Source organism: Octodon degus, unplaced genomic scaffold (genome assembly GCF_000260255.1).
Source record: "Octodon degus isolate 3935 unplaced genomic scaffold, OctDeg1.0 scaffold00012, whole genome shotgun sequence".
Taxonomy (NCBI): Eukaryota; Metazoa; Chordata; class Mammalia; order Rodentia; family Octodontidae; genus Octodon; species Octodon degus.
In genome coordinates, this window is record NW_004524588.1 from 18,466,207 (window position 1) to 18,481,734 (window position 15,528).

At 40.6% G+C, this 15,528-nt stretch overlaps 1 protein-coding gene across 1 annotated transcript in view; it reads left to right on the forward strand.

Moving 5' to 3' along the window:
• The first annotated feature begins 12,983 nt into the window (after positions 1 to 12,983).
• LOC101581472 (caspase-1) overlaps positions 12,984 to 15,528 on the forward strand; it is a 12,987-nt gene continuing 10,442 nt past the window's right edge. The window contains exons 1-2 of the mRNA XM_023709578.1: positions 12,984 to 13,062; positions 13,673 to 13,939. Coding sequence (XP_023565346.1) covers positions 13,056 to 13,062; positions 13,673 to 13,939 — 274 coding nt within the window. The 5' untranslated portion in view covers positions 12,984 to 13,055. The remainder of the gene's footprint in view (positions 13,063 to 13,672; positions 13,940 to 15,528) is intronic.

The following is a 15,528-nucleotide window of genomic DNA, read 5'->3' on the forward strand; positions in this document are numbered from 1 at the left end:
CAACAGAGAAAAGAAAACAATATGAAAACTCAATGAATCATAGAGTTGATTTTTGAAAAGATTAAATGAAATTGATAAACCTTTAGCCAAACTTAGTTTAAAATGAAAGGACTCCATGGGCCAGTCAAATAGCTCAGTGGATTAAAGTGCCTATAAGCAGGTGCAGGAGCCGGGGACTGATCCCCAGGCCTGCCATGCAGGCCTTGCCCCAGGGGCACGCTGAGATAGCAATTGAGACTGGGTGTGGTGGTGCACACCTGTAATCCCAGCTCTTGGGAGGCTGTAAACAGGCAGATCACTATGAGTCCAATCTAATTAATAGTGAGACCCAGACACCCTGTTAGGCCCTTCCCTAAAATACAAAATAGATAAAAAAATAAATAAAACTCCAATCAACAAAATTACATATAAAAAGGGTGAAATGGCAACAAATTGTACAGAAAGCCAGGAAATCATCAATTCCTCCTTGGAGAATATTCTAATAAAATGTAAAATGTAGAAGGAATGGACAGATTAGATATGAAATACAAAAGCTGAATTAAGACACTATACATATATTCTAAATAAACCAGTATCAGTAAATAAAATTGATGATGTCATTAAAAATTACTAACAAAGACAGCCAAGGTCCTGTTGTATGCACTTCTGAAATCTACAAGAAATTTATAAATATTGCTAATTCACAAACTCTTTAATGAAATTGAAAGGGAAGTAACAACCCCAAATTCATTATTGGAATCCAGCTGTACCCTGATACCAAAAGCAGAAAAGAATTCAACCAAAACAGAGAACTGCAGACCAATCTCTCTAATGAACATAGATATAAAAATCCTGAATAAGATATTGGCAAACAGAATGCAGCAAATCACAATAGAACTATACAACTTGACCAAGTAGGATTCATCCCAGGGATGCAAGGATGGTTCAACATATGCAACTCAATGCATGTAATACTTCATATTGACAGAGCCAAAAACAAAAACAATGACCATCTTAACAGGTACAGAAAAAGCATTGGACAAATTCCAACACTCATTGATGATAAAGTCCTAGAAGAAATTGGTATAGATTTTATTTATCTCAGTCTAACTAATATTATCTATGACAAACCAACAAGTAACATCTTGCCAAATGGTCAAAAAACTAAAAGCAGTCACTCTAAAATCAGTAACAAGATAAAGATATTGCCCATCAATATTCTTGTCCAATATAGTTCTGTAAACAATAGAGCTATTGAAAAAGAAAAACAAGGACCTGGGAGATAGCTCAGTAGAATAAGCATTTGCTAGGCAAGCAAAAGGGCCTGAATTCAATCCCCAGTTCTGCAAAAAAAATAAATAGATAAAGGGAATAAAGGTAGGAAAAAGAATTTAAACCATCATTGCATGCATTAAAGTGCCTACAAGCGGGTTCATGGGCTGGGGGTTCAATCCCCAGACCTACCCTGCTGGCTCTGCCCATGGGGCATGCTGAGATGACATTTGAGACTGGGCATGGTGGCATGTGCCTGTAATCCCAGCTCTTGGGAGGCTTTAAACAGGCAGATAACTGAGTCCGATCTAGTAGTAAGACCCTGAAGACCCTGTAGACCCTTCCCTAAAATACAAAAATATAAAGAAATAAATTATCGTTGCTTGCAGATTGACATAATATTGTACATAGAAGACTCCAAAAAATTCTGCGAATGACTTCTAAATTCAGTAACTGAATTCAATAGCATAACTATATACAAAAATTAACATTCAAAAATCAATAGCAGGCCACGGAGATGGCTCAGTGGAATAAGAGCTTCCCTGGCAAGCGCAAGGGCCTGAGTTCAATCTCTGTTTCTGAAAAAAAAAAATCAATACCCTTCCTGTACCTGAATAATAAACTCAGGTAATATATAGGAATATCAGGAAGTAACAGGCAATATCAGGAAATACCTAGGAATCAATGTAATGAGGGAAATATGTTCTTTACACTGAAAACTACAGTACTCTGAAAAAGAAGACTGAAGAGGATATCAGAATATGCAAAGGGAGTTGGGGAGACAGCTCAGCAGTCTAAGCACATGCTTGGAAAGGGAAAGATCTGGATTCGACCCCTAGTACTGCATGCCTGGCTGTGCTGGTCACTGAAACTGGGCATGGTGGTACACAACTGTAATCTCAGAACTAGGGAGGCTGAGACAGGAGGATCACTATAAGTCCAAGCTACATAGTGAGAACTTGTAGGAAATAAATAAATAAATAAAAGATTTTTTGAAAAGGAGAAAGAAAGAACATGTAAAGGTATCCCTTGCTCTTGGGTAGGAAGACTCGCATGGTGAAAATGACTATATGTGTCAAATTGTTATACAAATTTAATACAATCTCAAAGGGCTGACCAAATAGCTCAGCAGATTAAAGCATCTGCAATCAGGTGCAGGGGACAGGGGTTCAATCCCTATCCTGCCTTGCTGGGCATGCTGAGACAGCAATTGGGCATGGTGGCTTCTGCCTGTAATCCAAGCTCTTGGGAGGCTGTGAATAGACAGATCACTATAAGTCCAATCTAGTAGTGAGACGCTGAACACCCTGTAGACCCTTCTCTAAATAAAAAAAAACACAATCTCAATCAAAATTTCAACATCATATAAACAAAATTATTAAAAGAAATCTTAATATATATTTGGATTCAGAAGAGATCTAGAGTTGCAAAAGCAATTCTAGGCAAAAAAGCAAAGTAGTAAAGGGTATAACAATTCCTTACATGGAACTGAACTCAAATCTACTGTGATTAAAAAAAAACGCAGACTCAAAGTTCTGTGGAACAGACTCAAAGATGCAGAAACAAGTGCACAAATACTCAACAAACTTATCTTTGACAAAGAGGCCAAACATTTTCACTGGAAGAAAGCTAGCCTCTTTAATAAGTGGTGCTGGAAACACTGGCTTTCCAAGTGAGAAAAATGAGAAGTAGAATAATATCTTTCACCATGCAATAAATAAAAACTCTAATGGATCAAATATCTAAATGATAAAATCAAAGCACTAAGTTTTTTGGAAAGTATAGGACATCAAACACTTGAGGATATGGGTGCAGACATAAACTTTATGAACAAAACTCAGACCATAAGGAAAATATTTCTAAGAATCAACAACAGACCTCATCTTATTAAAAAGCTTGTGCACAGCAAAATAAACTAGCAAAAGAGTGAAGAGACAATCAACAGAGTGAGAAAAAGCTTTGCCAGCTATTCCTCAGCACAGGAGTAATATGTGCAAAACAGAAAGAACTAAAAGAATCAGAAAGCCTCAAATCTAAAGTCTCATCCCAACAATTGGACAACTGAAATGAATGAACATGTGTCAGATGAAGAAGTGGAAAAGGCAAAGAAATATATGAAAAACTGTTCATCATCACTGGTCTCTCAAAAATTGTAAATTAATAACGAAATTCAATTTCACTCCAGGAATAATGGCTATTACAAAGAAAACAACTACTAGCAAAGGCTGCCAGGACTGGAGGAAAAGGAACTCTGTTCTACTTTGGCAGGAATATACACAGCTGCAACCACTACAGAAATCAGTGTGAAGATTCCAAGAGAACTAGAACAAGAGTTCCCATTGGACCCAGCTCTTCCCTTGTCTCTATTTTCCTGAAAGAGTTAAATCACCACGCCACAGTGATGTAAGCACACTCATGCTTATAGAGGCAGAGTTCACAATAGCTAAGCCTTGAAAGCAGCACCAAAGCTCATCAGTGGGTGAATGGAGAGAGAGGATATGAGAACTTTTTCATACAGTGGAGTACTGCTTAGCCATAGAGAAGGATGAGCTTGAGGTCCTTGCAGCTGAAAGCATGCAGACCACACTCTTAAGTGAAATAAACTGGATCCACATGTGGAAATACCACATTGTCTTTCTGCTGTGCGAAAGGAAGAGTGCAAAGAGGACCCAAATGTCTCACAGATATTATGAAACAGGAAGTAATTGCTGAAAAGAGAAAGAGAACAAGAGAGGGGGTGGGGGAAGGGAAGGAAGCAGAAAGAAAAAATGAGAGAAAAGAAGAAGGAATGGACATCATGCTTTTGTAAATAAGGAGAGCAAGATGGGTAGGAGGAAGAGCAGGAAAGAAGGAAAAGAAATCCGAGATTCATCATGTGCAGGTGCAAATTCCCTAGCATGGCTGTGATCACCAAGGATTTCTAACATACCAATTAACTTCATTAATTAAAAAAATACAATTTCTCCCCATGGGAGCCCATCGGCTCTATCAAACTTCTTCACCAATATCTGCAGAGTATTAGCCTGCAGTGCTTCGGTGAACATCTTCAGACAACAAAGCAGGAAAACCAGAGACGGTGCCTTTCTGTAGGCTCCTGGCTGCACGGGGGCAGCGAGCACCCCAGCAGCACAGACAGCAGGAGAGCTGAGGGCCTGTGGCAGGTGCTGCTGATCTTCAAGGTGGACAGTGAAGTGAACGCCACGTGCCACATTGTTCTTAGCTTACATTCTTTATCCCTAACATTCATTTCGTATTTTATGTCAGTAGAGTGTCTAAAACATTCTGTTCTTGGTCTCTTTAATGGCTCTGATAACTCACACTTGACCTCTCTGTGAAGATATATTGATTTTCCTCTGGCAAAATCTTTTATGAATTTTTTCTTATTTTACTCACTTACACATGCTTCAGTGATTACCTTAAGGAGGTAAACAGCACTATTGCATTCTGCTTTTGAGCTTTTACTGTTCTTCAGACATTAAATTGAATCTACTACCTTCTCAGCAACAGGCATTTTCTTCATAGCAAGTAGTCTGAGGTACAGAATTATTATGTGCATCATTATAGCAGTGTAAATTGTTAAGAATAATTAGGAGGGCCAGGGAGATGGCACAGCAGCACAAGTGCCAGCCTGGCAAGGGCAAGGGACTGAGTTTCATTCCTGGTAACAAAAAAAAAATTCAAAAATGAAAAAAAGTAAGAAGAATAATTAGGATCTATTATTAATAATCATTTTAAGATCAGCTCAATGCAAAGTGGGGCCTTCAACACTCCTAGAAAATGACACAAATATACACACTCTATACACTGTATAAGAAATAGATACGAGATATGTGACAGAATGTTGGCACAAGGGGAGTGTGGGGCACCTGACTGCATGAGGCAACCCTGTGGACTTACTTGCAGGTAATTATTGCTACATGGTAATTTCGACAAAATATTATTTAAAATTCTTGTACCTTTTTAGACTGGGTGTTGTGATGAATACCTGCAATCCCAGTGCTAGGAAGGCTGGAAACAGGAGGATCAGTACAAGTCTGAGCTCAGTCGTGAGACCCTGTACCAAATGCATACAAAGTAAAAAACAAATAAACAAAAACAACTTTTTTTGTTTGTTTGTGACTGCAAAAAGATATTAAAACTGTGTTTTCCTGAGAAACATGCATCGTTGCTCACGGCAGTGTCTGTGGATCACCAACATTTTATTTCTGTTTCTTTCCATTCTTTCACTCCTTTACTTCTAGAGTACAAACTATGAGGCCCATGTCGCTGCTTCCTCACTCCGCCTTCCTTTCATCCTCCTCTGCCCAATGCATGATCGTGCTTCTATGCATTTCCTGTGGGTGCTACGAGGTCTCCTCATGCTCTGAGGCTTCACATGCAGATTTCCTTCCCCATAATTCTTCAGTCACGATCTGCAAAGAAAGCCTCAGTGGGGTCATTTTCTTCATCCTGGTTTCTGGCTGCTCCCCAGCAATGCTTTTGTTCCTCATTTCCTTCCTTGTTTGAGGCCCATCACTTCACTCACTTCCCTCTGTCTTTCTGCCTTTATATTTGGTCATCCTTGTCTGCCTCTCTCTCAAGTGTCTGTTTCTCTTTATTCCTCTCTCCCGCTCTCTTTTTAAACAAGGACAATAGTTTAGAGTCCTATGCTACCTATATGGGCTAATTTTTGTTTAAATACTTTACTTCCTAATAAGAGCACATTTCCAATAAGAATCAGTAGGAGTTAGGACTTCAGTAACCTTTGTAGGACACAGTTCCTCCGAGAACAATGACTGTCACACGGGTACAGCACACTTTCTCTTTGGATTATCCTTTCACCATTTGGTTTTCTTACACAGGTCTACCTTTGTTAAATCATCATTAGATATATTTTACCAGTTCTCATACCAACCATCACATCTAGAATAACCTCTCTAAAATTTTCTAGCTTTTTGTAGGAACCAGCCCACAAGTTTAAAACCAACTGGGAAGTGAAAGAAAATGAACGTCAAGACACAGAAGAATCTGGAAGGTGAGGCTCAGAGGGCTTGAGACTCTAGTCAACAAGGAGCCCTAAGCATCCACCTCACTTCACTTTTATTCACTTAGTCATGGGAGCAAATATTTAGCGTAAGGGATTTCCCTGCCTCCTCTTATCTACAGGACATGCGTAGATAACCAACCAGATCTTGGCTTTGTTGACATGTGCCTAGAGTTAGCAAGCCAACAAACTGCCAAAAAGTACAGCTTGTTGTTTTTGTCCTTTGTGTTCACAAAAAGGTCAGTTAGGCCTCAACCCTCATTATCTGATTTTCTATCTCTCCTGCTTTTTGATTTTACAATACCTGTAGTGGAAATAAAGGTAAGTGTAGTCATGTGCACTTCCTATGCTACTGTGTTCTCTGCTGAGGTGGTCTGAAGTCTATCAACAAAACTACAGGTTATTATCAGGCTTTCTGAGCAGGGCTGGACAGTGGACACATTTTCTGCCTGCTAGGCAGTTTTCTTCCACAGTCATCTGGTAGAATCTCCCCACTGGTAGGAGAGTGAGAGGGCAAGTTTCCCTACCGATGCACCGCAGACAAGACCTCCCCAAGCTGCACAGTCCCGCAAATCCTCCCCACCTTCTGCCCCTTTTCAACACTGCTATGAGGAATGGCATCTCCCTCCCATCTCTCTGTCTCTGAGAATCCTGCGACATTTGTACTTTCTCCTCTTTCCCGTGCTCTTGTAGTTTCGATCAACGCAGTTCTTCCAGGGTGTTATCCTTACGACCAGAAGACTTCAAAGAATTAAGAGTAAACATTGCAAGATCACAGGGTGATTAGTGCTTCTTATAACTCACTCCTCATTTTGTTTTTGTAATTGCTGTTTTAATTGTGCATACTCAACACATGCACATACCAAAGTCTGCCAAATCGCCCCTGCACTATTGTTCCTGAAAGACCAGGGTGTGAGAGCACATGACCTGTACAGAAAGAGGCGTCCTCCAAATGGCTTTGTGCAACTGTAAAAACAAATTGACCAGAGGACAAGGGCGATCCAGGGTGTCCTTTATAGTGGATGTCTCCTAGTGATCAGTGACATTAACTACATACTCAGAATCACATCAAATGGTAAAAGATTGTCCCTGAGTGCATTCTAGTGAAGTAAACACAGAAACTAATTCTTTCCACTAACCTGAAAGTCCACAAGCAGCAACTTTCCATTGACTCTGCATAGCCCAGGAAGTAGCAATCCATGAGAAGATCCATCCACAAAGTACATTGAGGCATTCATAAAAGAAACTGTCTGGGTACTTCTATGGGAGACAATGAATGACAGTGGAGCTGCACAAACTTATCCAAGGATGAGAATTATCACCAACCCTATATACCCTTCAAAGACCATCAGACCAAGGAAGTGTGTAATAAGTGGGTACACCAAGCAGAGACTACAGAGGGCAGAAGTGCAGCACCTGCAGGACCTGCTGGGGTGACCCGCACCCACCCGGAAGGTGGCTGCTGCCCGGGTGGGCTGGTGGGTGGGCACTGAGATGAAGCCAGCACTGAGACATCTCCGCTTTTATCCATGAGCCCTTGAAAATATTTTCCTTTACTATTAAGAATATACATGGATCAGTGGTCTGTGATGTTCTGAATTGAAAATATCTTCCTATCTCCTTATGGAGGATGCTGTTAATTCCTTCAGCTTCTGGTTAATGGCTGTGAGTATAACAGTCAATAAAAGGTTTAGCTCAGCAATATAAACTCCTGGTTCAAAAACGTAGACATCAGTTGACTGAAACACAGCCTGAATTTCCCCAAATATTCTGAATTAATAATCCTAGGAAATATTTCAATTCCTTGTATATTTAATCTGCTTCTTCCTAAGAATAGACCCATGGTACCTAAGGGAATTGGTACCCAGATGCCCATGGGGATTTTAACAGGTTCATCTCCACCGAGTGAAGTCACCTGTTCAGCAGTGGAAAGATTTAATCTTGTGTGCTCTGGGATTCCAGTCATAAAGTACTCAACAGTGTTTCAGAGATCCACAAAGGATTGGGAGTGCAGGCCTGTGTGCGAAATCCTCCCACCATGTGTTGGGCCAGGGGCCAGGCTCACATCCCATGTCCCATCAGTGGAGTTCTGAGTTTGTGATATTTAGAACACACTGTGTAGCACACTCCTTCCTTTTTGACATCTGGGACCCAGGCCTGGTGGCCTGCCCTATGGGGATGGATGCTGCTCCACTCTTCATGTGGACTTGAATACACTGTCCATGAACGTGGCTGGCTTTGCCACAACTGAAACCTTGTACTTTTGAAGAAATCTGTTCCTGTCTAATCCAGCTTTGATAAAGAGACATTAGTTCTGTGTGGACCACAGATGGAAGGCAAGGAGGAAGAGGAGAAAGAGCTGGGAGCCAGGACCCTTCACCCTCATTTTCATCTTCTCTCAAGGGTGCACTAGGTGTGGAACATTTTCTTAAAGTTAAAGGAAAACAAAAACAAAACAAAAAAACCACTTTACACAGCAGGCTTCCTGTGGAGAAAGTTTCAGGGGACAGAACAGCGCCCTGCATGTGTGCATGCTCCAAACAGCTTCTATTCTATTCGAATGTTTTCCTTCAAATGTTTCAGTCTGAGGAAAACAAGGACTGTGTTTGCTAACACCCCGTAACCTACGGGGCAGCAACTGGGCACTGACATGAGCACCAGAGCGGGCCAGCAGAGTTTCCAATAGAGGGGTAAATGCAGTGTTTCAGTTGGCAAATTCTGCCCCATTATCCTGGCTGAGAATGTTTTCTCTGCGCCCTGAGATTTTTTTTTTTTTTCTTTTCCCGCCTTACCCTGGCTGAGAAAACTTTCCACACACAATCACATTCTTTTTCTTTCACTCAGTGATAGGTCAGGATTCAAAGTTTACCAGGTACCCTGCCCCCGAGTCTCTCCCTCTCGGCCTCTTGCAGAGTCAAACCCAGAATCGCAGAATAGGTCCGCCAGACTGTGACCTGGACAAGCACAGGAGAAACTCCTCCTTGTTAACATTAAAGGTCCCCCACAGACCAGGTAGCCTGCCAAGATTAGCTCTCCCTCAGCTGTTCCTGCCAGCGATAACCCTCCCTAAAAGATCCTATAAAGTCTCCTGTGCCCCCTATGTTCACGGCTGTCTTGGTTCAATAGACAGCCGGCCTGCCTGATGCCCCCAGAAAATCTACTCGCGTCAGAATGTCTGGTCTGGTCGGCGGCATGGGTTCCGACCTAACACTGTATTTTCTTTCTTTCTCACTTTTTTTCTGTTCATTTGCTCACTTCTTTTTCTTTGCTCAACTCTTTCTTTCTTTTTGCCTACTTTTTCCCCCCTCTGCTGTGCAGTTACTTACTGACTCCATCTTCTGCTCAGGCCGAACTTCCCTGGTCAGGTCCCCGAGTGGGCAGCACTTTAGGGATTCATCCTGCTAGCAGTGCCTAACCAGAGGGGGATCTAAGAGTTAAGACAAGACACAGGGATAATTTTGAAAGGGGGGTAGGGGGTTCTTGCTTCTAGAGGAAAAAGGAATTGAGCATCTGATTCACCCTATTGTTCTTTTCTAACATGACAGCAAGTAATTAGAGCAGCAGAAGATCCTTCTGCCTCCTGTTGTCTGTAATACATGCTCAGGTAAATACCCGGAGCTCAGCTGTGCCAGCTCCTCCTTGGAATTTGCAGTGTGCCAGCGAGTGGTGTGTTGCCAAGGAGCACGCCTAGTTGCTTTTGTCCTTTGTTCACAGAGGACGTCCATTAGGCCGTGATCTGTATTAACAGCTGGCCTCCTGCAGCTCATCTCTGTTACATGGTAGATAAATTGTGTGTATCTTCTAAATGACTTGTTCTTCCACAAAATTTTGTATCTGTGCTTTAGCAAAAATTGGTTAATATTTTATCTGCAAATCTTTCAATTATTCCTTTATTGAGTAGGTTTCATTCTGCTTTTCTGTTTTCCTATTCTCCTTCTCAAGCTCCATATAGTGTATGTTTTTGCCCTCAAAGGTCTATGTCTTGCAGACTTTCTTCTTATCATATTTTTATTTTAAAATATGACTAAGTGGTTTAAAATGATGTGTCTTCAAGCTTTCTTTTTATTTTTCCTTTTATTTTTGGTGGTGAGGATCCAACTCAGGACCAAGCATTTGTTAGGCAGGTGCTTGAGCCACTGAGCTGTCTCCCTAGTGTGCCTTCCCATTTTACAAGTTCTGTTGGACCTAATTACCTGTTGAATCTCTAAATGTATTTTTTATTTGTTTATATAGTGAATTCTTACACCACAAAATTTCTGCTCATTACTATTTATGTCTCTATTGTTGCTAAATTTCCCATTCAGATCATGATTTGTTTTCTTCATTTTATTGATCCATGTACATAATATATTCTTCTACCTTTTTACCATTAAAACCATTGCTTTAAATTCATTTTCAACATTTTCCTTCATAACAAAAAGTGTGTTGCTGAAAAATTGTTATTATCTATTGGTGTTGTCTTATTTCCTTCTTCGTCATATTTTTTCTGCCCTTATGTGAACATCTGTACATCTGGGAGACCAGTTGCTACTACAACTCTCATGGATGTCTTTACAGAAAGATGCTACTCCTAGAGAGAGGTTCTAGAGAATTAGTTGTATGAACTGCATTGGTTTGCACCCAAATGAGCACATTAACACAGTGTCTATGTAGCTCATCACGGTTTAATAAGCAGCACCTGTGAGTGCTGTGAGTGTCTCGGGGCCCAAGCTTCGGTGGCGCGCAGGCCTTTTCTGGAGCCTGAGATACTGACTTCTGAGACGTCATCCACCGACTGTCTCACAGCTGGTGGCTCTGGAACTGGCAATCTTCGCTTCACTTCTAAGAGCCTACAAGGAGGCAGGGATTGTGGGAGATGAATGCACAGTGACCTTGGTGGTGTACGTGAGGTGCAGCAGACACAACAGTAGAAGCAGGACATTCATCTATGCCCAAGACTATCGGACAGCGAAATTGCTGAACTTGAAGGAAAAACATACTCATTTCAATAAGTCAATGTTTCATCGAATATATCTGACACTTAACTGCACTATGATGTTTTCTTAGTCTCAATTGCATTAACTTCTGCTCTGATCCTTGTAATTTCCTCCACTGTACGGGCTTTGGGCTTGCCTTGCTCTTGTTTTACTAGCAGCTTGACTCTCGACATTAGCTTGCTTATTTGAGCTCACTAAGTTTACCTGTTCTGGAAAGCCACACCTATAAATTTCCTTCATAGGACACTATTCATTGAATTACTTAAATTTTGATTTATGTATTCTGGCATTATTGTTTTATTGCAAAAAATTGTCTAATTTCTTCTTTAATTTCTTCTGTGGCATACTGGTTGTTTAGGGGGTTGTTATTTAATTTCTTTGCATTTCTAGACTTTGGGAAATGGGTAGAAAATGGGAACAGGAAAAGTGGAGAGAAGAGGGGAAAATGATGAAAGGCACAAGAATGAAAACAAAACAGAAAGGGAAAGATGAAACAAAGTATTTTTAAATAAGGAGCAGAAAAGGAATTGAATGCAAGGGGAGGAGTGAGAAAAATGAAGAACAAAGATATATCACGTATGGGTATAAGATCCCTATGATGACTTATAATTACGCATATCTATAATCTATTAATAAAGTTTGTGAACAATTGAAATAATGGTTACAATGGACTTTGCTTTGGGATAACCAATTACATGTGTGGCTTTGGGCACAAAGTTTTGACTTGTTGGGCCTTGCGTGGCTCCTCAGTCTGTACTGATTCCTCCAGTGTTCCCTTAGCCATTTCCCCAGCTGACTTCTTCTCCCCAGCACACGTCACGCATACTGGCATTCTCGGCATCCTGGAGTACACTGCCATCCACCGACTCTTCCACTCCTCAGTGTAAGATCGTGAGGACTCCGTGGAACCGATGTCCTTTAACTGAACCTTCTGTGTCTAAAATGGTATCTGGGTGAACAGTGTCCTCCATATTCATCTGCCAGGTGGATGAATGGATGAGATTCATCAAGATGTTTACAAAGATTAGCTTAAAATAGATTAAATATAGATTTCTGTTGATCACTAACTTTAGGACGTTTTTAATGTGAAACATTCATAATAGAAGCTTAGTACTACATGTGGTGTAAAAAGTCGTTCCCAATAAGAATTCATAAAGTTTTAGAATTTGCATTCTTTAATAGTCAAATGTACTATTTATTAATACCACATTGAGAATCTTAGAAGAAAGCTACGTATCTTGTCTATGAAGAAAAGACTAAAACATTAATTCCCATGTTTTGAATTTAAACCCAGAGCTTTAATTACCATGATAAAGAGGAACTGAGAATAGACACCTACAAAGGAAGAGTGTCACAAAAGAAATACTTTATTTTCATAAAAAGCTTTTCCATTTTGAAAAGCAGAACTTTAGGAGCACAGCCCTGGATGCTCTACAGAGCCACAGGAGAAGGCAAGCAGGGCGCCTCGTGTGCTCCGATGTTGAATTATGCTTATGAACCACAACTCATAAGCAACAGCAGGTCAGTTATTGAATGAGTTTAATTGTACAAATATTTTCATTTGCTATTATGGAACCGTGCCTGCTCCTCTTCTCTGAGTCTCTCCATGGGATGTGGAAGAAAATATCCCAAGGATGCGCTCTCAGACACAGTTTAAACTTCAGCAATCCAGCCTGGTTTAGGAAGAGGAAAGCGAGCCGACAGAGCGGAATCATTTATTGCTCAGGAGCTCTGTGGGTCTCGTTGGGAAGGAAGTGGTACAGCTTTCATTTTCATATCACTCAGGAGTGTAGGCGAGGACAGCCATGGCTGGTGAGTGCTGGAATTTTTATCTGAAAAAAGGTCTGGTTTTAGGGAATACATTGCTCTGAAAGGTGTGGCTCTTTTGTGGATGTGTAGGTGGGCAGGTCTGAGGGGGAGAAAGAAGGGGAGGAAGAGAGAGACTCAGAAGATTCTGAGTGTAGTTGGCAAGTGAAGCCTGTGTTAGAAGTGGTTTGGGTTTTACTGGCATGAGCTGCTATTTTGCAATCTTTCTTAACTCCTAAGTGTCTGCAGTTGGGCAGAGGAAGCTGAAACAAGACAAAGTGAGGAAGAGGCTGCTGTGACAAAGAATATGGGTGTTTAGTGTTTTACTCTTTTGTTACTCAGAGATAAATAGAAGATGTGAGCTGTGACAGAGAAACATGTGTTGCTCACTTTGCAAGGGCAGGATAGGAACTCCGTCTTCAGGCCACTCCATGCACGCAGATGGCCCTGCTGGAGGGACAGACGTGGCGGAGCAACAGAAAGAAAGTACACTGAACTTTGCAGAGATGGATGAGTTGGAACTGAGACTAAAAGAGATTTTCTTGTTCAAAATCTGAGAGCAAAATAAGCATTTTTTTTTTTTTTTTGACTTGAGAAATTCTCATGTTCCCAACAGACAAAATCCTGAAGGGAAAAAGAAAGGAGTTTGTTCACTCGGTCGGCACAGGTACTCTAAACGGTCTGCTGGATGAACTGCTACAGAAGCAAGTGCTCAACCAGGAGGAGATGCAGATTATAAAGTGTCAGTATGCAACGACTATGGACAAGGCCCGGGATTTGGTGGACAGCCTCATCGCTAAGGGGCCCAAGGCCTGCCAGATCTGTATTGATCACATCTGTGAGGAAGACTGCCACCTTGCTAGGACACTGGGGCTCTTCGCAGGTAAGGCTCAGTGGTCGGGTTGAAGGTCATACAGCCCACACGTCTGTGCAAACCAGGCCTGTGTCTTCTTTCTTGTTTATTAACTCATCGCTTCCATGTGGTGTTGCTTAATTTAGTGCTCACTTTTTTATTTCATGGAAAAATTAAGAATTGAAACAAAATTATAGGAAAATAACAACAGTTAAAATAGTTGATAAATTGCATTGTTATTTCCATAGTCGTTTCTCAGAGTATAAGATATACACATAAAAGTCTTCCCAAATATTATCAGCACAATCCTATCTTTTGAACGAACTAAAAGAAACTATTAGTATAAATATCTTGTATGGTTTTCTTTTTCTTTACTAATATAGTGTGCAGGTAGCTTCCTAACCTGTAAATTCAGGGCTCCATTTCTGTGTCAGCAAGATGTCTTCACATTTTTCTCCTCTTTTTTTTTTTTTCATGAGTTAGTTTTAAATGACAGTCCTCCACTGAATCTCCTTTCCTACTCTGTGTACATTTTTGCATTTTTTGAAGTTAGTAAAACAGTCTTTAAAGCACCAAACGATATCCTTTAATCCTTATGGTAAGGAACTTACTGGCTTCATGAATATAAAGCCTCAAACTGACTAGAGGCTTAAGCTCTCATCAGATGTGAAGACACAGGCATATAATCTAGCACTTTCCATAAACTTTCTCCAAAATTTGGCTTCTGGTAAATACAATGTAGCTGTATGGAGGCGCAGCACTTAGAGAATAAGTGGAAATATATACAGCAATGGAAGGCTTTAACACAGCCTCCCGCTCTCAGGCGTGACCTCCATTTCCTTTCCTACTCAGGACTGTCCACCAGCACGGCGCACTTCCAGGACTGAATTAGTCTGCACCTCCCAGACTATTTGCAGGTGCCTCTGAGGTGCTGGCAAAGTCCTTTTTCAGTCTGGCTGGATTTATATGTGGTTTCTGTGTTTATCTATGTGCCATGAATTCCTTATTTTTCTCTCAGTATTTTATTTTCTTTTTATATCCTACAAAGTTCCTTAAATAAAAGATAATTAGCCAACAACAGTTAGGATCTGGAATGATTATAGAATAGCCAAGGTAACTTCTTTCTTTCTTGATTTCTGTCTTTGACTCATAGAGTTATTTCCACCAATGACTGTGACTGTTCTCACAATGGAAGTCTGACTTTCTAGGTATTGAGGGTATTTCCTCACTCAGGCGGTTTCCCAGGTCCTCTGTGTCATATTTAGAGGTCATGATACCAGCCTTATTTTCTTCTCTGATATTCAGCACAAAATTTCTTTCACATTTCCAAAATGTAAAAAAAAAAAAAAAAAAAAAGATGAATGTCCTGGATTCAATACTCAGACTATAAAAACATAATTATAAAAGGAGAAAGAAAACTCTGTAAGTGAAAACATTCTTTGTCTCATCCTTCCCAGGATATTCCTCTGGGAAGGTCACCAACTTATCTTAGTCCTGCAGCTAAGTTTCAGCAGAAGGTCCTGATAGGTTTTTTTTTTTTTTTTCTAATTTTTTTTTATTTTAACATTTAGTGTGTGTGTGTGTGTGTGTGTGTGTGTGTGTGTGTGTGTGTGTGAGTG